General features: G+C 45.8%; 1 protein-coding gene across 2 annotated transcripts in view; it reads right to left on the bottom strand.

The window, feature by feature from the left end:
* Positions 1–1271: 1271 nt before the first annotated feature.
* MAF (MAF bZIP transcription factor) overlaps positions 1272–22368 on the bottom strand; it is a 239970-nt gene continuing 218873 nt past the window's right edge. For both annotated transcript variants that reach the window (XM_067302446.1, XM_067302447.1), the window contains one exon: positions 1272–2120. Coding sequence is in view for 1 of the 2 variants with exons in the window: in XM_067302447.1 (XP_067158548.1) it covers positions 2096–2120 (25 nt within the window). In the remaining variant the exon portion in view is untranslated. The remainder of the gene's footprint in view (positions 2121–22368) is intronic.

Raw genomic sequence — 22368 nt, 5'->3', positions numbered from 1 at the left:
AGTTCACTAGCTGGATGCCAATTGCCAAGCGATGCTATCAGTTGATTAAAACACAGGCTGCCAGCTTCCTGCTTGATAAAACTAAGTACAATCTGATTGGGAATTCTCAAATCCATTACAGAATGACTAGTCCATCACTTAAATCAACGTACACCATTTTGCCATGAATCATAAACATACTTTGCTAATATACATGCAACCGCTAAACACTGACAAAAACCCTGACAGTCCATCAAAATGGCCCCTGAGTGCCGGATCCTGGGGGGGTGGGAAATGCCAGGAGCTTCGAAGAAGAGGTTTCCTGTTGTTCCATGTTCAGCTGGGTGAAGGTCATTTCCTCTCCTCTCTCACGCAGGAGAAGCTGAACCCTCAGCCCTTAAGCATATAACAGCGAGCTCCCAGAAACAACAGCCAGCCCCTACAAGGGGCTGCCACTGGCATGGCTATACTGACTACACCAGACCATCCTTTAAAGAAAGGCACTGCCCACTACACTCACCTCTTTTAAGGCAAGGCAATCCAAGGTTGCAGAGAAAAAGTAGCATGAGCTATTACGAGTCAGAGTCTTACACTTTATTTCTTCTGCATGCTGTAACACCAAAAAACACAGCTGCAGAGCCAGTCTAGCATTCCTGCAGAGGAAGGAAGGGGCACGCTGCTAATATATTAAGGAAAACCCACTAGCTGGTTGGAGGTGCTTAAAAAGCTCTGTTGTTGACTCTTTTGAGGACTTTTTTCATCTGCTCAGGTGGAGCTGGGAACTCTACTCAAGATATACACCTGTGTTTGCACATCAGCTGCAATGCATCCTTGATCATCCCAGTGCGATAGATAGAATTGTTACTCCATTGATTGCTATGAGACATTTGCTAGCTAAATAACAACACTGATATACCAGAAGAACAAGCCAATCCCAGCAGAAACAAAAAGTCTCCATGCCTTAACACAAACAAGATCTTACAGAGGGGAACAAATGGATGCAAAAGCTTCTAGCAAAAGTGAGCAAATGCGATGAAATTTGGAGGCCATTTATTATTGATCACCTGAGCAGCAGTTTATAACAAAATGGAGAGGTCAGAGAGATAACAAACCCTAATCATAGGAATTCTCAGATAATGCTCTGATAACCAGTATTATCCTTCAACTCCACCATTTCCCTTCTGTGTCCTTTTACCTTCTCTCTTCTCCTTTCCCCATGCCCCTCCTTTGGTTCTCCCTTCCCATTCTTTTTTGTTGCAATTAAACATTGCAAGAAACACTCAAATCTACACTTCTACATAAAATGTCAGTACAAATATTATCTGGTATAAAATCAGTGTAGCTCTGTCTCTGGCCTCAATAAATTTTATTTACAAAAAAATGTGTAAGCAGAAGACAAACATCTATTGTTTACACTGTTGCAAAAACATGAGCCATAATATAAGGGGTAGCTTGTGCCCCCCTTAAACTGATGAGACTCTGGGAACAGTCTCTCCAGAAGTGAGATGGACTTGGAACAAGTGTCATAAAGTGGAGAATCACAGGCATAGTATTTTGCTTACACCAACATAAAGTGAGAGGACAAAGAGGCTCCCAAAATGCTGTGCCTGTGGTTCACACTTGAATATATGTTTTTAAAGCTGACCAAGCAACTGGAATTAAGTCTCATGTAATTAAGTCCCAGCAATTTTAACTGAAAGTAGTCCTGGGAAAATTAGCAGGTTGAAAAAGTTATGGCAAAGCAGATACATTGAACTTTTGGTGCCATTCCTATCACATCAAAAGTCCACAGTCAGAGAGGAAATTTAGGGTCAGTCACAAGTTCTCAGTCTCTGGTGTGCAGACCCCAGAGGTCCATGGACTAAACCAAGCAAGTGGATGGCTTGTTGGTGTGTTCCCACCTGCAGATCTCTTCAAGCTTTCCACACAGGACTGCAACGCTGCCCCAAAGTCTGTGTCTTCAAGAATGGTGCCTTCATCTTCTTGATGTACGTGGCATTGCTCTCTGGTCCTCATACCTGCCAGCAGTTCTGGGTTACCTCCTGATGCTGAAGAAACTTTTGGCCTCCTCATGGTACAGATTTATAAGCAGTGTGATCTCCTCTGGGTCCAGGTGTCACCACTCCAGATCTTCTGGGAGACTAAGGTTGGAAATTGGAAAAGGGATCACAAAAGGTGATAAAGACAGAAGAAATAAGGAGAGCGGCAAGGAGGGACAACTAGAGAAGACAGGGCAGTTAATAAATGGAAAAGAGAATCAGGAGAAATCTTGGTGGAAGGAAGAGGAACAGCAGAGAGTCACAGGAGCCACTCCTCCAAAAATACCAGCAAAAATGGCAACACATATAGCACTTGACCCTTTCTATAGGGCAAGATCCACTTCTGGCTGGCAGGAGAGCTCTGGATGGTCTGAGAGCCTTCCACTGACAACAAGTGTCATATACTCACTGCAGGACTTAGTGGTGGGATGGCTCACTCTTTGGATGAGAGCTGAATGTCCCCACCAAGCACTAGAGTGCTTTTGGGGAGAGTTTCCCATTTAGTCTTCTCTAGAAGGAATCTGAGTGCATCAAAACTGCTCTGCAACTGCACTAGTACACGATAAATGGAGACAACCAGGGCACTACTGCAAAACCACCCTATCGTTCCAAACTAAAACACTAGTGTAGGCACAGCCAAGTGTAACCCAAGAAGAGCAAGGCTACTGTGACTTAGCTTAAATTCATTAAATATATCCAGGGAAAAACTGTAGGGGATACATGAAATAAAAAATGCTGAAAACCATCAGAAGTCTGCTGTTTTATTAGGTCATATTGTACCTTCAACATTTCTGCAAACTTTAGCTAACATGAGTAGGATCTCTACTTAAAGAACAATGAAACACAGTTTGCCCAGTGATGACTAAATTATGCAGGAGGAACTACAATTGATAAGAGAATGATTTGTAGACCTATTGTTTTCTAGATTCTCGTAAATAATCCTAATTGGTGTTAATCATCCATCCTCTGCTTTGTATTATCACCAAGCAAAGTACACTTCCTAAAATAGCTATTTAGGGGCATAATCCTTCTGAAAGGCAGGACAACTATTGACTTCAACAGGACCCGGATCAAGCTGTCTGCTTAGACAGAGGTAAATGATTCTGGAATAGGTGCAAAACATGTCTGCATTGAAAAGTTTCTTTTCAATATGCTTACTGTAAGTTCAGTGAGCTACCGTAATCCCTTCCACATGGGTGTCTTACAATGACTCTTCGTTCCTTTTACTGGCTCAGAAATACACCACACATGATCCAAATTTGCTGACGCTATTATTCCTGGTTTGCAGTTCCTGTGTATGTCCCTTTTTAACGGGCCAGCAGTGTCATATGTGAGAAAGACTGCTTTCAAATAGCAGACACCTGCACCAGGACTTTATGACTTTCTGGCTCTGATTTTATTGTTATCTCTGAAAAAGCACTTTGATCTTTCGGTGCTTCACCATTTGTCGCATTGCACCCTTGTCAGGAGGGAACTATGGTACTCAGAACCTCCTTGTTTACTGGTTTTAGGTGTAAGGTTCAGTTGGTTCAGTTTTAGCATGCAGATGAGCTTGCTTGACCTTAACAGGTCTGCACTTTATTTAAAGCCTAAATAGTATTCAAGGGGATACAGTAGTATGCTGCTTACTTATGGAAACTACAAGGAAACTAGACAGCTTTTCAGTTCGTGTATCAAAGAGAAAGACATTTACACATAAAAGGATGAATTATTTTGATTTGTAGTTTTCAAGCCACTAAGCATTCTCCAACATAAATGCTCTCTCGTCTCTAGTTTCTGATAGTTCATATTAGGTTCAGTGGTCTAGATTTTCAAAAGTAGTAATTTTGGATGCCAATATTTCTCAGTGCCAACTCAAGGTGCCTTAAGGAGACCTGATATTGCTAAGATATTCAGTATCTTCTGAAAACTGGGCCTTTTTAGCATCCCTCAAGCTAGACACCCCAAAGTGACAGCATGTAAAATCATTGGAAGTGGCTTTGCCAGAGGGATAACGTTCTTTCCCCTGCTAGCATCATCTGTTCATGCTGGTCCTCACAGGAGCAGAAGACCATGCCGCAGTGTAATCTCCCCCAACACCACTGAAGTTCCTTCCAAGGTCAAAATTACCAGTCCTTTTGACATTCTCAACCACTGAACATCCTATGTGACCTATAAAAAGAGCTCATTTCCTTAGCTGTTTCATATTTTAAACAGCTATCAGAGAAAACTCTCCTAAGGCCTAAGCCTGAATAGCTAAAATTTAGCTATATGGTATTTGAGGGAGAGGAGGGGAGAAACCCTATCCCATTATCTGCATTATCCAGTTACCCTTGGATGTCTTCCATGTACTTGGAGGAGCAATGCCCCATTCTTGAGGCTTCATGTTGCAGCCACTGCCTTTTTGGCAGAAGAAGGGTGGATGTGGCTCCCTTCAAAGTCAATCAATGTCACTTCTTTAATCAGTCTAGAAGGTCGCCACAGTACTGCCATCTGAAAGACCTGGGTATAATTCTTGCTGAGTCCCAAATGTTTATGGGGGATTCAGGTTGCAGTGGGTGTTGGAAAAACTCTTTTCTGGCCCTGACCTCAGCTCATCTTCTACTCTTAAGTCCTTTGGAAGAGCTTAAGATCAAACAAAAATTATATCCAGGTCTCTGAGATACAACCATGCACAAACTTGTGCAATGAATCCCCACCCCCACCCCCCCATTAACCTGACTTGGTTTTGTGTTTCATTATGGCTTTGAATGCATCCAGCTTTGCTGAAAGGTTCAGAAAGCTTAGGGAGCTTCTGAGTGAAGACAGATCACGTTTTGAGCAAACTTCTGATGATTTGGAGTTTCACATCAGAATCATCTAGGAAATTCCACTGTCCAGCTGGGGTGTCCGTTAATGGTCACAAAACAGAAACCTACTGCATTTCAAAGAACTGCTGACTAGGAGGGGGGATCCGAGCAAGGCATGTGCAAAACCCATTCAAACTTGAAGTCAGGATTCCTTGTATAAAGAAACCTATCAACAGAAAAAGCTGGATCTTTTAAGCCAGAAAGCTCCTCCCCCACCTCCCTTAGAGTCATTTTATTACCACTTTGCCACAACTGGAACGGGATCCAAAGCCCACTAAAGTCAAGGATAGAATTTCCATTGATTTCCAAGGAGCCTGGATCAGATCCTAGATCGCATTGTCACACTGCAGCAAAACCCAGCCTTGTTGCAGCGTACACACCTGCTTTCCGAAGCCTCTGCTCCAGCAGTTCAAATTCATTGCAGGTACAGTCTACGGCATTTCAGCAGCAATTGGTGCAATGCTAAAGAAATACTCTTACCAAAATCGGCAAGGCTGAATACTGCTCCTTGTTAGTAAATTAGGCCAAGTAATGAACACTTTTTCTTAAGAGGATTTGTCTGCTTAAATCAAAACCAAGTGTCAAAAAATCTTGTTCTGCGAGACTGCAGCCTTCTTGCATAAGCTGTATGCTAGGGCTGGCTAAAGAGATATGGAAAAGGTGAATGAGGGCCTCGCAATATTTTTTAATGGAGGTACTTAGGCTTCTTTTACTGAGAACAATACAACATAATCTGGTTAGGTAAGAAATCAGCAGCTTCTGTGAGCACAAGAAATAGAAAGAAAGAAGGGAAGAAAAAAGGGAAGAAGGGAAGAAGGAAGGAAGGAAGGACAGAAGGAAGGAAGGAGGGAAGGAAGACCCTGTGTTCCTTTTGCTAATACTTCATGTTGACAAGTCACAAAAACATGAAAACTCTCTTTTACCCCTTGCCTCCTCTTGGCAAAATCATCCACCTGCAAATTAAAATCACCTCCAGACATTTCCTGAATTATTTTCTTAGGCAGTTCTGCACGGTAAATTGTTGTGTACACTAAGAAATTAGTTTAAAAATAAGACATGGAGGGCCCCCCCCCCCACACACACAAAATCAAAACAGAAGTCTATATCTGAGGGGAATTTCTGCAAAGAGCAAACAGTCCTCTGGAGCTGGTACTGGAGTAGGTGCCCTAAACAAACCTAGAGCAGCAGCATAACGAGGCGATGATTTATTGCGCGCTATGCAACTCGCACTGCTGTGCCGCGCGTAGTGAGAACCGGCAACAGGGAGAGGCAGTAATCATCCAGCCGTCTCCTCCTCCTCCTCCTCCTCCTCCTGTGTTTCTGGATATTACCTGCTCTGGATACTACTGTGTGACACTGTGCTGTGGCTTCGGCCATGCCATCAGCTGCCAGGATGGGCAAACCATCTTCATGCTGCAACACTTCATCTCGTACTTAGAGCTGCACCCGCTCCTCCCTGACTAAACTGGGCAAAGCTACGTATGGATACGCTGAAGCTTTGAGCAAATACAGAATGTGATTTGTGTTGGACATGTTGTTTCTCTATTTGTCCAAAAACCAATTTTCAGGAACATTTCCATCAGGAGGTGGAATCATGGATCTTCTCAAGCCAATGGTAAAACTTCCTTTGGTTTCAAAAAGGGGCACTATTTCACCTATTCCATTTTAAATGCATTAAGGAACTCATAACAGAGAGTATATTCTGCACACACAAACAGATTTGTAAGAAAATCAGCATCCTAAAGAATTACAATCAATCAAACAAGGAGCAGAAACATGCAATGTAACCAGTATTGCACCAATCAATACAGATCAACATGAGTCGGATTCTAACTCGGTGGTATTTGCAATTAACTGTGCTTTTTTGCAATTCAAAATTCATTTGGGTTTTTATAATGACTGGAGTTGCTTGCAGTTCTGCCAAGTTCCTCCTTTTTTCTTCAGTTTAAGAATATAAAAAATTCTCTGCAACCAAGATTTAGTCTTCAAATGTGTTTGGTGAGTTATTTATAATAAATAAATGCAAAAAAAATTACCTGCAGACTACTTGTGTTCACCCCCCCCCCCCACACACACAAAGGCTAAATCAGTGAAATAAATTAATTGCTATGAATTATTCAGCTCTACCTGTGGCAATGAAAAATAGCAAGAGCATTAGGTTTCTTCTTTGTGTACTAAGCCTCTAATTTATAGAGAATGCATATTAATAAAACACAGGATATTCATCAATATTCAAGTCACTGGCTGCCTGGCTATTTAATCTAAAATTACCAGCCAGCTCAAAACTCTTACTAGTTAATCATGCAATCTAAGCCATGCTGGTATTGATGGTTAACATTAATTGCCCAACTGCCATTTATAAAATCCTCTCCTACATCTTTCTTTTGCCTAGCAGAGAACCTTTTGACAGGTTTGACTTTATGAACAAGCTAGAAAAAGGCCAGTACATGTGGGCAGTCCTTTAACCCAAAATGCTGGCGTTTGTTTGTTTCCCACGAAAAGGATGTCATCTCCCACTGTGTTTTTAGCATCTCTTCTGTATATACCAATGCAGCAGTCAGGGATACGTATACCTGTGGGCATGGAGAGGATATAAAGAGAAATCCTAGCTCTGCTGCAGTCAAAGAGTATCACCTTCAACATCCGTGGCATCTGGATTTCATTTGTGTTTCCTGGTATCATCACAACAGATAGACATCGCCCCACAGCAAGGACGGCTCAGGTTTCCCTACGGCGTCAGGCCACACCGCCTTCAGCCCCGTGGAACTGGGACCCCAAACTAACTTTCTTATGTATCTGTCTCCAGGTCTGACATCAAGGCTCTCTGAGTTCCCTTAATGCACTTCGTTATGAGGTCCTTTAGAACATATTTCTAAGTTTCACTTCTGTAGATGTTACAGGGTGGTGAGAGGATCCAGCTGATTCTCATTCTACTTAATAGAATATGTTGTCCTTTAAAATGGAAGCAAAAATGTTCAGATCAAGAAGGCCGGAGACAGCAGCCAGCGTCTCGGTGACCAGCCATTAACGCCATGAAAAGCCACCGCCAGTGGACGTGGCCCCAGAGCCTGACCTTGCATTCCCAAGGAGAGGCCGGCATAGACCTGCGGCACCTTCAGACATTGCCAACATCTCCTGCATGACTCGCTCTGCACACTGAGCACAACAAGGAAATTTTGAGAACCTTTTCACGTGATACAGCCTGGCTGAAACTTAGGCTAAAATGCCCAAAGTTTCTTGTACCGGTAAGACATGCTGATGAAGTGGACATTCGTTACAGCCTCATAAAGCAACGCATGGTAACACCAACCTTGAGCCAATCTTGACATTTATCACCTACAATTTTTCTTCATTCTTCTTCCTTTCATTTTTTTGAATTAACTTAATCAGATTAAAACAAACAAACAAACAAACACACTGGAAACCCTGCAGGTGTTTTGACCAAAAAGCTAAGATCCTGGAAGTTAACTATAAGTCAGCAAAACCGCCAAAGAACTCACTGCCCTCTCTGAAGCAGGAACTTTAAGCTACCACAACAACTTATAGGGTCACATAAAAATAAAAAATACCATTCTTCATCACTTTCAGATGATTTTATCCTTGCTTCATTTAAGCCAAGACTTAAGAACCAAAAAAAATGTTTTGCAAAAAGTATTTTTTGAGTAAAGAAAGTCCCTTTCTCTGTATACAAACATTCTCTGGAACAGAGATGGAAATTTTCTGAATTTTGTTACTTTGCCCCGGGGACTTTATGAATTACATACAAATCAGTAATTGTTTCCTTCCATGATCTGAGAGCTGTTAGGCAGCGGTGACTGGTCAGGCAAGGCACGTGGCATGATTTCTGCTCCCTGACTGCTCCGCCGCGACAGCACCCTGCCGGCCTTGAGCCCGCCGCGAGGGCGCCCACCCATCGCAGCCCTGCCAATGCGAACTTGAACCTGGCTGTTTGCAGACCGCAAACATGAGAAGCGCAATTGCAGAGCCTACCCCAATCCATTTCAACATGCCAGTAAATATTTGTGAACCGTGTTTTGTAGCATTCGCGCAAGTCCCGCTGGCGATTAAAATCAGCTGCAAACGGAGGTGAATTCTGGGCTGCTGAAAGGTGGCACGCTGGCAGCAAGGAGCAGGCGACGGCTGCAGAGCGCAGCAGAGCCCCGGCCCGGGCAGAGGCTACATAAACTCTCAGCGTACCTCGGTAATTCTTTGGGGCATAAAAGTGGCTTGGGCCTTGTCTGAACTGGGCTTTCACCTCAGCTGGAAAACCATGTTTAAATTAAATTTAAAAACCATTCTTCTTAAAAGTGTTTCTGCAATGCTTTGGCTGGACACTGTGTTTTTCTAACCAGTGTTTACATAGTTTGACCCATTTTCACTTCTTTGCTTTAACTGAGACTATTAATTAAGCTGTTTAAAAATTAAATTGAGTATATGCCTCCTTTGGACTGCAGCTCAGGCTTCATTTAATTGTTGGTTCTTGTGCTGAGTTTGGCTGTAAGGGTGTGTGAATCTGTCTCCATCTGGAAATGAACCCAAATTTACAAAAATATTTCATACAGGCTACAAGATTGAGGCAAATGACAAAGACATGCCCTCCTTTAATTGTTTTAATTGTTTGGAACGTATCCCCGTGATATTAGAAATCACATTTGCAATAGGCATAGTGACATGAGCCTGGTGTAACTCACTGTAGGAAACTGTGTGCAGCTTTAACTAGCTTAGCTGGTGCTAGAGGCATAGAACAAATGTTTGATTTTTGTGAGCATGAAAACATTCACACCTTTCTTGTGATTTATATACCATAATCATGCTGGATTTTCAAGTGGAAAGGGTGCCTAGAAATTACTGAAAAAGGGTCATCTCTATCTTTCTATTTGCAGCTAATATCCTATAAGGCTTTCTGTCTTAGAGAGGCCCAATGTGCATACCAAAGTCTGATTTAGATTTTCCCGTTGAGCGGCTTTTCTGTATATAAATCTCATGAAGACACACTGATCCTTTAAACTTCAGTGTTGATGCTGAAATTATGCTGTGTGTCAAAATTACATCAAACAACAGCACTTATTTCCACCAGAAAAATTTGATTATTTCACTCTCATTTACATTACATTTTTCCCCACTATAATGCTGACTGGAAATTCCCTTAGGTCTGGACACCTCAAAGTATACTTTTTCAACAGAAAGAAAGCTTTCATTATTTTTATAATTCTTTTTTTTCTCCTTGATTTGAATGCTATAATTGGATTGGAGAGATATTTATTGCGAATTTCATGTTTTGCCAGGCTCCATGAGCGGCATCTTTTAATTTCTCTCTTTTCAATGAACCTTTTGACTTGATAAAAGTGGCTCTAAGGTATTTTTACAAAAGAGGCCAACAGAGTCAGTTCATTTTTAAACCCTCTCTTTTAAGTATCTCATTTCCTTATTATTTCTTAATAGAGGCACTATCCTGCAATATCATAAAGAAAGCTGCAGCTGACATCAGTGGGATCAGGATCACTCCCTACTGTAATTAGTTCTATATTTCAAAATATTAGAGGTCATTTCTTCCCCCCCCCCCATCTGCAAAAAGAAAACATTTTGGAAGAAAAAGACTTTCAAGGGTGACTGTCACTATAATACTAAAAATAAGTTGCATGCATTCCAATTGCTACAATTTATGCCTCTAATGAAATTTTCCTCCTCTCATTTACTGCGTATTTTTAATGTAAGCTTTTACAGCCATTGATTCAGTATCTTTAATCTTCCCCCAATATTAGAGAGAAATGCAACTAACTAGGGAAAATCCATCTGGTTATAAAGCACACTGTCTATAAAGTCGTTCAGTTCATCCAAAACTACTTTTTCCCCATGGGGTTTGGCCAGGCTAAAATTATAATATTTTGAAATACTGTTAATACTGTTCACAGATTAATACACTTGTAATTAATAATAAGTTTAAAATATTATGATATCTCCAGAGAAATCAAAGCATCTCATGTCAATCACCCCGAATATAAGGGATGGACTAGCTCCCACAGGGCCGGACTCCGACGCTGTTAATTACGCTCAGGAGCAAAATCTCCTCTGCCAAAATCGGGGAGGGAGGACGTGATTTCAGCTACTGATTTAAACGGGACCTTTGAGGGCGTGCGGGAGCAAGGTCATGGGAGCCGCTCTGCCCGGGAGAAAACAGCTCAGCGCCCGCGCGCCCGGCCCAACCAGCCCGCAGCAGACACGCTTATTTATCCGCAAACCCCGCTTCCCGCAAGGCGTTTCGGCCGGCGCGGGGCCGCACCACCCGGGGCGGCGGAGCTGCGCGGCGGCAAGCTGCAGCGCCCGGCAGAGGCGGCCCACCGCCACCGGCAGCTTGGCGTCCGACCGTGCCCTCCGAGCGGCGGAAAAACGTGTGCTTCTCCCGCAGGATCATCCTGGAAATGCTAAAAAATACAAAGCACGGCTTCAGCCTTGCAAGGCGCTCGCCTCCGTCCCGCAGACAGGCTCTTCGAAAGCAGCAGGGCCGTAAGGCAGAGCGAAACTCGGAACCCGCCGCAGCGAACGGACAAACTCCCCTGTACTGCAGGGGCGCCAGGGGTTCACTCCCTGCGCGTGAAAGTTAAGGACACGTGCAAGACGTTGGCAGGAGGCAGGGCCTATCTGTGGACGTCATCTATGCTAGGTATTCCTATTGATCCCGCTAGCGCCGTATCAGAGCGGGGGGGAGTCGTTCAGGGATTTACTAATCATGAAAGCAAAAAGGAGCGTTGCCCGAGTTGCACAGACGGAGCAAAGACGGGTCTGCCTGCCTCGGGAGGGACTGCTCCGCACGCGGGACCTGGCGCTTACCTGGGGGGCCGGGCGTCCCCCCTGCAGCGGTGGGGCGCTGGGACGAGAGCTCCCCAGGGAGGCTGCAGGCGAGAGGGGACTTGGCCCCGGCCGGCCAGTCTGGGGAGCTACACGAAGCACTGCGGCCGAAATCCCCCGTGCATGACCTGCCCGAGACCACCCGGGCGAGAAGCACGAGCAAGAGCTCAGGTCGGCTGTCCTGAGCCAAAGCGCTTGGCCGCTTCCTTCCAGCCCACGAGTCCCGAGTCGCGTGTTTCCTGCCCCGACGACTTCTCCTCTCGAGCAATGTCCTGGCTGCGATGAAGGAGGTGGTCCTGCCAGGAAAGACCCGCTCGTTCACGAGCCCACGGGGCGCTATTCGGGGAGCCTGCCGGCCTCGCGGACAAACCGCTCGCCGCAGTTTTGTGCAACAGATTAACGTTTTCCCACCACGTTTGCCAGCAGGTACCTGAGCGCACCTGCGGAGATGCAAGGCGCACGGACCCAAAACTGCTGCTCCGCACGCGGGGGTGCTCCGGGCGCGCGCGGCCTCCCGCGGCTGCGGCACCGGGGATGCGGGGATGTGCGTGCGGAGCGCCTTCTCCCCTCCGCCTGAGCTGCATCAGGCACAGGGACGGAGCGCGACTGCACGACAGCGCGAGAAAAACACAGCCGGCAGAGGGGACGTGCCACCACATCCGCGCAACGTCCAGCACCTTGCTTAAAACGGCCCGGGAAAGCCGGTGCCAAATTTCAAAGGGCCGGAGGGGTGGGTACGCGCTGCCTCCTGCCGCCCCTGCCGCGTGGGGACCCTCCGGGCGGGCGGCCGGCCGGCGGGGCAGCGCCTGTCAGCGCTCGGCGGAAACAAGTTAATTCACGTACGCTAACGTGCTGTTAAACATAACACAGCCGTGTTTAAAAATACGCTAGCTAGGCAGGTCAAATACGTTTTTAAAGATGCCTGCCTTTTTTTTCCAAAAAGGAAGAGGTTTTGGTTAACATGTGCTAGTGAAAAGTTTTTCTAGCGTGGTACAGACACAAGAGATGTGTGAGTTACAGCAAGTGTCCTTTGGCCAAATATAGTCTGCAGGGAAAGTCGACCTAAAAAACAGGTTTTCCGTGATAATGTTAGTTTGTTTACATTGTCCAGTTCACAGGATTTCAACACAAACACAGAGCAAAATGTTTATGTGCAGCATAATACTTGTGTAATCCATCCACAATGTTTATAAATTTGGCCCTAAGGCACTGCAGCCATAAACACGATTGCTATGTAATATGGTAATAATAACTCCTCAAAAGCTTTACAACTCTTCCTGCTAATACAGCTATCTCTTTAATGACATGTTAAAATTGAGAGCCGAATTAAAAGCAAGCACTTTGTACCAGGACAGATGCAATTCTGTGTCTTTAGTGATAGCTCTAATATACATCCAGGGAGAGGACTATTCCTTTCAACAGAAAGTTTCTCTTCTTCCAGTAAATTGCTACTGCTGGAAAACACACAAACCTTTTCTCTATGAACGCTCTTCTGCTGCTAATGCACTGGCCGCTGGCTGTTCCTCCAGGTCTTTGCAGCCTAGGATTCATCTACCGTAGCTTTTGGCTTCTCGTTTGAGGCCAGGATCCTCAATGACACGATCATTTGCAGCAAAGCCGATCGCACCACCGCAGGCCAGCGAGCATGATCCTGGCTGGTGGATGAAATAGCAAGCGCGAGAGCACGCTAGAAGACAAAAGACCTTGCATCCACGCAAATGTAACACGTACAGCAAATGGAAAACGTAATAGCAAAATCCAGGTCAGTGAAAGGCTTACTTATATGCAGAGACAATAAGCAGAATTGCCTCTAAATATAACAAATACTTATTCAGGGTTTTACAGAAGTCATTGAGGGTTCTTTAAAAAAAAAAACACTGCAAGGCCTGATTTGCAAATCTGCGTGGCCAGATATCACGGTACAAAATTAAGATGAGACACAAAAATGAAATTATACGTCAGCTGCCCGACAGGAGCGCACAGGAGCGCGTGCTGTGACCGTGCTTTGCCTGCGCCCGAGCCAGCTGCAACCGCCGGCTGCGCGAAGGTTTCGCTTAGACCGGTCTGCGGGGCCCGAGCGCGGGCCGGGGCCCATCGCGGCGCCGAAAGCGGAGGGGCTGCTGCGGGCCTGAGCGCGCACCGGCAAGGAGCCGGCACGCGGCTTGGAGCCAGCGCGGATCTCCGAGGTTTACATGGCGTTCGTGCGCAGGGTTTTAAACACAGGAGAAATTACAGGACGCCAAAGATGATCGCGGAGAACGCAGGAGTCAGACGGGCTCTTTCGAGCCAGCCCGGCGCTAGCAAGCCGTGCAGAGCCAAAGGCCGGCGCGGCCGGCGCGGGGGCAGGCGTCCGGGGGAAAGCCCCTCCGTGCCGGCACCGGCTGGGCCGCGGCAGCCTCCAGCCGGCGTGGGAGCCGCTTCACGGCCGGGAACGCAGGCCGGAGCACCCCTGGCAGCACGACTGCCTCCAGGCGGAGAGGGCTGCGAGGGAGGCGAGAGCCCCCGAGCCTCCCCGGAGCCGCGGCACGGGGCCGCGTTGGCCACCAAGCTCCCGCGCGGCCGACCCGCGGGAGGACGAGCAAAAGCAAACCCTTCTGATGAGGGGAGCCGGTGCAAGTCTGTAGGGGCCTCCACGGTGCTCTTCCCCAGGGGAGGTGACATTATCAGATTTGGAAAAAAGAGAGAGAGAGAGAGAGAGAGAGAGGGAGCGAGAGAAGCCTGCTAGCTTATGAACTTCCTTGATCTGGAGCTCCACAAATTCTTTCCATGGTTTTGGTACAGCACCTTATGTGCTGGGTGGAAGGGGAAGCTATTGAGTGTTGAATTACAGAGGGGAAAAACATCTCAAATTCCTTTCTATTTATACTCGCAACTTTTCCAAATCATTATTACACAAATCCCCTAGCCTCAGCTGAACTGTGCACGGGTTACAGGGCCAAGAAAGAGGTGGAGCCTTCATAGCTTGTGCTAAGCCTTTCAGAAACTTAGAGAAAGTTCCCAAAAATGAAAGCAATGAAAATTACCACGCCGTGCAGAGAAGATTTAACCTCTCCAGTGCCCCACAGGCACAGGATTAATATACAAGACAGTAGGAGGTTGCTTTCATAACAGGAAGGAGAGCTTGCTTATTTGTGAGAAGTTTTCTGGGACTACCTTCGCTTGCTAAGCCGAGGCTGACACTAGGTATAGAGAGAGACAGAAATTTGACATTACTAAAGAAAATAGCATCTGGGAGATCTGAGAAAAAAATCTATTCTGGTAGCCCAGACACTAGGCTGGGACTTGTTAAGTTGTGAACTTGTTAAATTCCTACTCCACCAACGGCTTCCTGTACAACAAGAAACCGAAGCCTATTTATGTTGGTACAAATTCTCCTCGATTTTAACAAACACCATGGCCCTTCATGTTGCAGTTCTTCATCCGTAAGATGGTTAGACAACTGCCTCCCTCCCTGTCGTGCCAACTCCTACTAGACACCGTCGTTACGTGGACGTCCAGCCCCCACCGCAAAGGGCCCTTCAGCCTGGGTGACACATCCAGGGGCAAGTCCTAAGAAACGCATCCCTGCATGGTGCTTCTGCACCCCCTCACCTACACCTGCACTTGGGACGGATTTGAAACCTTAAGTACTTAATGTTTTACCTCCCTTTTACCATTGTTGCAAACAATAAGGTGGATGTTTTTCAGAGTTTGATTTCCTTGTTACTGTTTAGGGTGTTTCTTTGTTTTGTTTCTTTGCTTTGTTCTTTGTTTTAATCCAAATCAGTGGATAAAGTTAGAAAAGTCCAATTTTACTTCTGTTTATGGTCTACTTTCACTTTATGGCTTTCAAGTTTTAGCAAAGTGCTTTTATTTTGGATTTCCAACACTGCACAGAGCAATACAGACATTAAAGCAAAAAATATGCTAATTGTACTTTATAATAAATGTAAAAGTTATGAGAACTCTCTAACCATATGAGATTTGGAGGCTCCCATCTCTACCCTAATTAAAAATCGCAGTCCTATATTATTTAGCAGCAGGTTCATCATTACAGCTCACAAATATGACTTGCAACAACGAAGCACCCCATCGGCATCATGCACTGGAGGGTCTCCCTGCACTAGCAAGTGACACCTTAAACGAGCAAATTTAAGATCTCAAATACCAGTGCAATATGTATCTTGATTTTATAAGCAGGAGCCAGGCAACACCACCAGCAGAAGCAGGGATACAGCCTCGAGGACTGCACTTGGGCTCCAGGGAGGGCTCACGATAGCCTCAAGGGAATCGAGCAGAAACGCCCCGGGGGTTCTCCAGGGAGCCCTGGAAGGGACATTCCTGTCCCTGTCTCCTCCGGGGGAATCATTGGAGGGTGACACGCATATCCTGCAGTGCACCAAACCCTTCCCAGATTATCCACTGCCCAAAAAATCCTGAGGAAGAGAGGAGTATTGCTGGCGATGGAGCCGACTACTCTCCTATTCTACCCGCGAGGGAGGAAGCGATCCAGCTCGCAGCTAGGCTGCCATACGCAGATCGATGATGGAGCCATCGGTGTTAAATGGGATGTGCAGCCACTGCAGTCTATGATGTTTATTCACACCCAAGTGCTTTTTAAACATGGACCACTGAGTTATCCAAAAAGCGCCTTAGCCAATGCACTCTCAGATTTCCAACTATTATCACTTGAAACAGAGCGGGGGATGTTTCGCCCCCATTAAACAGGTAAATATACCATTACTAGAGGTCTAGAGCCTTTTGCGCTGAGCTTCAGCCTGCAGCAGTACTTCCCCGCTAGAAACAAGCAGGCTGGAGCTGGTGACATAACACCAAATATACAGATGGGAACACACTATAATTAGCAAGGGAATGTCATTCCTGCCATCTTTGCTTCATTCGTAACCGTGCCTGTAAGCTCCGGGGAATGGTGTGCATTTCGCACAGTCTGCCCGGGAGCGAGGGCTGCCAGCTGGCCCAGTTCTGGTGGGATACCCTTGGTCCTCTGCCCCGAGCGCCGCGGGAATCCCGGCCGCCCCACCGCCCGGCTTGCTTTAAAGGCGCTCGATGATATAAGGCCAGGTGTCTTGCAAACACTTTGCGAGCCGCTGTGGGCACGCAGATCAAAAAGGCTTCTCCCCGCTCTGCTCCGGCGAGGGAGCCAGATGAAGCCGTTTTTTGTTTTTGTTCAGACCGAACAAACTTGTGAAGCGAGGTAAGGGCACAAACAAACAAATAACGCAATATATTCCTTGTCTCATAAACAGAGTTCAGATCAGCTTTCTGTGGGAGGCTAATTCATCGTACTGAATCCATAGGGACCGCCCCTCCTAAGATCTCAAGGCGTGTGAAGAACGTTAGATTACGCAGCTTTAACCCTGTGGATTTTAAACAGAACGGACTGATGCGATCATCAAGTCAGTGACTCCTTCATAAGAAAAATTTTCTATTTCTTGCACAAACCCTAAAATTTGAAATAAAGTAAAACTAATTTTTCTGATAAGCACTTCAGGCTTGATTAAAAAACTTCAAATGATGGTGAACGCACCACGTCCCGAGACAAGATTTCCCAGTTGCTGGTTATCTTTGCCATAAAAAAATGTCTCCGCAAGTCCTTTTGAGGTACCATCACACCAATTTTATAGGTGGGTAAACTGAGGCCTGGATGACTTATGACTTTCCTAAGGCGACAGAACGACTAAGTGCATTTTCCCACTGTTATTTTAGACTCGTTTAAGTGCAGGCTGCCGCCGAAAGGGCCTTCTGTCGCGCGTTCCCCGTCCCTGCCTGCGCGCTCCCACGCCTGCAGCCCCGCTTCCTCCTCGCGCGGCGCCAGCAAACCCCTGACGCCGGTCGGGGAGCTGATCAGGCTAGAAAGGGATCATCTAGCGGGGGCAGAGGGGGCTCTTTGCTGGATCAGGACCCTGCCCCGGCTCGGCACAGCCCCACGCGCCGGCCCCGAGCGCCACGGGGCTAGTGCTGCATCCCGCAGCGCTCCCAGCTCCGGCCCCAGCTGTGCGGGAGGAATAAGCCGGCTCCTTCTCCAGGCCGGAGCCAGCGCCCAGGAGTCAGGAGACCTGGGGGCCGCGCTCAGCTCTGCCACTGAGCCTTTGCAGAACTGTGGGGAAATCACTTGTTTTCCAGGGATTTCACCGCAAATTTGACAGAGTGCTTTGAGACTCCCGAAGGAAAGGCACCGTTCAAGTACAAAGCTTAATTATGGTTGTTATAATATAGTCATGCCGCTAATTCCCACTAAGAGCTGCAAATAGCTCCCATTCCACTCCGCCATCCCCCATGCTTGTGAGGACTGGTGGACAATTAATTCCCCAAAAAGAATATATTAAGCACATGTGAAATCTTTTCTGTTCACGGAATATCCATGAGCAGATTGCAGTTTTCCTCAAACATATTTGTGATTTGAATGCTTCAAGTAATGTATTTCCATATAATTTTTTTAACAGCTTGACAGAATCTATTCAAAATCCAAGTTGTGACTGGCCAAATAAATCATGTGGCATCATTCCTGTGCCTAGATCAACCAAATTCTTCTACCATGTGCAAATTTAAAATTCATTTTCCATAATGCTTGCATAGTTGTCTTTACAAATCATTTTGAATGAGCTTTTTTTTTTTTTCCCCTCAGTTAAATTTAGTCATTTTAAAATCCACAGGAAGCAATCTCAGGAGGAGTGTAGAAGGCTGAAGTGAGTTCATTGAAAACCTCAAATGAATTAAAATACATAGAGAATGCCTTGCATTTTTGCCCTGTTATAAACATCAGTGCTGCCACAAGAAACGCATGAGCCTCTCTCCTAGCCTCTCTCAGCCAAGGCGAGCAGCAGCAACTGCACCTTTCCATAACCCAGGGGTTTACGAAAACCATGCCATGAGGGTTAAGATGAATTCAGCCCTAGGAGCCCCGGTGCGGGAACGTCTGAAGGGCAGTTCAGTAGCTGCACGTCCCACCTACAAAAATCATCCCCGGGGTTGTCAGCTCTGCAACCAGAACAAGGAGCCCTGAGACCCGTTCATGCAACACTAGGCCTGAAGAAATTACAAGTTGGGATGAAATTAAAGACATCCAAATTTTTAGCCATTCTCCGCTGATAAAGGCTCCGTTATTACCATTTACAATGGGGAAACACAGCCAATTATAAGCTACTTCTGGCACATGCCAGGCCTCAAGCAGAAGATAAGCCAACACAGCAGAGCTTGCAGCTGGAAGCCCAGAAACCTGAAAATGAGCTGACTCATGGAAATATCCTCATATGAAATATCGGATGGTTATTTTTCTCTGCCTCATTTCTGTGTGTCTTAGGAATGATATATGAATTGCCTTATTTACTTTGTCCCATAAAACTTGCACTTTTTTATTAATGCACTGCCAGCTCAAGGAGCGTTTGGTGTGGGAGAGGCCGGGAGGAGGAGGGTAAGAGGAGAGCCGCTTTTGTGGGGCACAACAGGGGAAATTTGGGGGTTTTGCAAAAGCAAAGCCGTGGATTCAACAGAACAGCAGTGAACTGGCAGCTGAACTTTGCCATGATCCACGAGAGCGAGTCTGGGCCTAATTCTGTTCTGATTTCATCAAAACGAGGATGCTGCTTGTGCTGAACTTAAGCTGGTGAGAATTAGCACAAAATTAGGTTCACAGAGGCTCCCGGCTCACTGGTCCTGCTCTGCCCCAGCGGGCAGGACCCACGGGAGGGGAAAACCTGCCGTGTTCGCCCCATCCCTGCTGCAGACGCCCAGGGGGAGCTTTTTCTTCCACTCGCTTGGATTTTCATGAAATGCGAGGGCTTGGTAACATCTGAAATGTCTCTCCTCTTCCGAATCCACTCGGAAGGAGCTCGCAAGTTGGCAGGAGAAGACTGCAAATAGGTGGCTGGGTGGTGTGGCAGTATCTGCCTCATTTCCTTAGGAAACGAGGTTAAAAACCTACCCTCCCCCCGATATACTCTACTATTGAATTAAGGATGGTGAACGCTCATTATGAATATAATTAAACGCAACAGACTCATCTAACAATCTATTTTTATCTGCTACTCACCTAGACAAACAGCAGAAGGAATCAGAAGCTAAAGGGAAGATCCACCAGCAGGGTAAGCTGGCAGTTTTGCTACGCACCCGCCTGAAGCATGTCTAAGAAGATTTCAATAAGACAATCTCCCTTGGAAACAACTGTCCAAAAAAGAGACGCCCTGGATGCTTTTTCCCAGGAAAAAACATATCCAACAAATATAAGGCCACAGATTGGGAGTATATTTCCATTTACAACAAGAAAAAAGCAGCTTTGCAGTGTTTCTGGTACCAGCTGCCGGCCTTGATGGTGGCAGGGTAGGTAATTAAAAAGGACATCATGTAACAGATAAATGCAGGATAGTAAGTAGTCATTACTTGATATATACTATATCATCTATCATTAGAGGCTAATAATTCTCTGACCTATTCACGCTACTCTTTTGTCCATGTAGCTAGCCGTTTGGCACACTCTAAATTTCACAACATAAAATTTACTATATGTTACAACTCATATCTAATCCCGAATTTCGGTGCATTTCACTGCAGTATATCATGCAGCTAGGTAAAAGCACAACACTAAATCCTTTGCAAAAGAAAGAGCGAGCCAACAAAACTCCATGTTTTCCTTTTCCTGCCAGGAAAAAAAAAAAGGTATATTGCATATTTTTCTGACTTGCAATTTTAACATTCATTTCCATTTCTAAAATGCTGCCAATCTAAAGATTTTTAGCTGTGTTGTACTTTACATAGCATTCAATAACACACTTTTTGCCTGATATTTTAATTCTTTTTGAAATAAACTCTCCCAACCATTTTAATTATAAAGTACTCTTAAAGGGAACCAAAGGAAGTCCTATTGTGTTTAATCATAGGGAGCAAAATCCTCAAGTCATGTAAATCACGGTTTCACAATCTGCTCCACAGTTTCCTAATTCGGAAAGTGCACCACAGCAAACTGCTCTGAATCTATAAAGGATTCTTTACACGTTTAAAATGTTCACGTAACTTAAGAGTCTCTTCCTCCATCAGCTGTCCTAGATTATTCCAGGGAATAAAAGTACAGTTTATTTATTGGGAAATTTATTTCCTTCCTGCTTTTTTACATTTTGGTCCCTTTATTTTATTTCTGAAGCTCAGCCTAAAATCCTAACTTGTGACACAAAAGAAACCAAGTCACTCCAAGTAACCAATCGTGGTGTCTCCAGAAGGTTTAGGAGTCAGAACGGCGCTGATAAAAAAAGCCACATGGGCTGGAGCAATAATACAGCGTTTGCCTGCAAGGATCTCTGCTGATGAGGAACGATACAAGGACTCCGCTGATAAGAGCTCACAGCCAGAAACTGTCGTCGCTGTACCAAAAATGAAACCAGATCCCCGCTTCTGTCTTCTGCAAATTGTTTTTCAGCACGGCACTCTTCTGGGAGACGGAAAACATTTGCTGCAGGTTATCAAAACCTTACACTTTCTGTTAACCCGGACACGCTGCCAGCTCGCCGAGAAGTCGCTGGGGAACGAGGGAGGGAGGAAAAAGCCTGCGAACGAAGGAAGGAACGAGGCGGGGGACAGGTGGCACCAGCCAGAGGGAAGGGACGGGTTGGGAACCGTCCCAGCAGCTTCAAATGCAAATCACTCCAAATACCTGCAGATCGTGCCACAGCCCAGGTCCAGGCTAAAAGAGAGCTGAGCAGTGTATTTGGGAACTGAAACAACAAGGGAAAATCCTCTCCTAGGGATTACAAAGCATTTTAAATTCAAAATGTGCCCTTTTTTTTTATGTTACTTGTCTGGTTTACATATCCTTCATATAAAAGCAAGATTTTGTCCACCAAAGGATACTAAAACCTACACGCATTTCTGCAGTACTGCGCCGTTCACTTTTGTGTGTCAGCAACATTGAGCATCTGCTTATTTGAATCCCATTCCCCGTAGTTTTGTCCAGAATCGGCATTTGTCGCCCTCCCCTATAGCCCGATTCCATATGCTGTGCGGTAGTTTTTATACTCCACCCCAGAGATAAGCACGCTTCACTTTGGCATGATTTGCTTTCAGGCTCCGTAACAGAGCATGAGCATTTGGGGTCCTTTCCTTGTTCCACAGGCAGAATAAACACTGTTCGTTAGGATTCCTAGCAGACAGACAAAGGTTCCCTTAATTATATTAACATAATATAACAGAGGTTGTATTAACCTCTGTGCAACTCTGCCTCTTGGAAGCTCGCAGCGAAGGCGACGCAAGCTGAGCACACGTGAGCGAGGAATCTGGCCAGAGCACATTGCAGTAATGTGATTACGGAGGGCTGCTATCGAAAAAGGAAAAGCTTGCGCTGATATTGCAGTGATAGTGAAGGAGGAAAAGGCCCTGTCAAGTTTCTAAAAACACTTGACCCACTTCTGCTTAAACCTACAACCCTGTTTTTTTCCCTGAGCTCAGCTGCCACCATCCCGCGGCACGTCATTCCCGGTCCCCTAGGACCCTCGTTAACTTTCTCCTTGTTGTGTTTAGAGGGTGGGAAATGTTTTCCTGCAGCTCAAATCTCTCTTAACCGACCAAGAAAAAAAAAAAAAGGACTTCACTTTCTAACAGATGCACAGGTGCACCTCGGGACGACGGTGCTGCGGCCTCCAAGCCCCCACCACCTGCCTCCCGATTACATTTGCGGCAGTGTCCCTTGTGGT

The sequence above is a fragment of the Apteryx mantelli genome, chromosome 10, assembly GCF_036417845.1.
Source record: "Apteryx mantelli isolate bAptMan1 chromosome 10, bAptMan1.hap1, whole genome shotgun sequence".
Classification (NCBI taxonomy): Eukaryota; Metazoa; Chordata; class Aves; order Apterygiformes; family Apterygidae; genus Apteryx; species Apteryx mantelli.
This window is presented reverse-complemented; position numbering and strand designations above follow the sequence as displayed.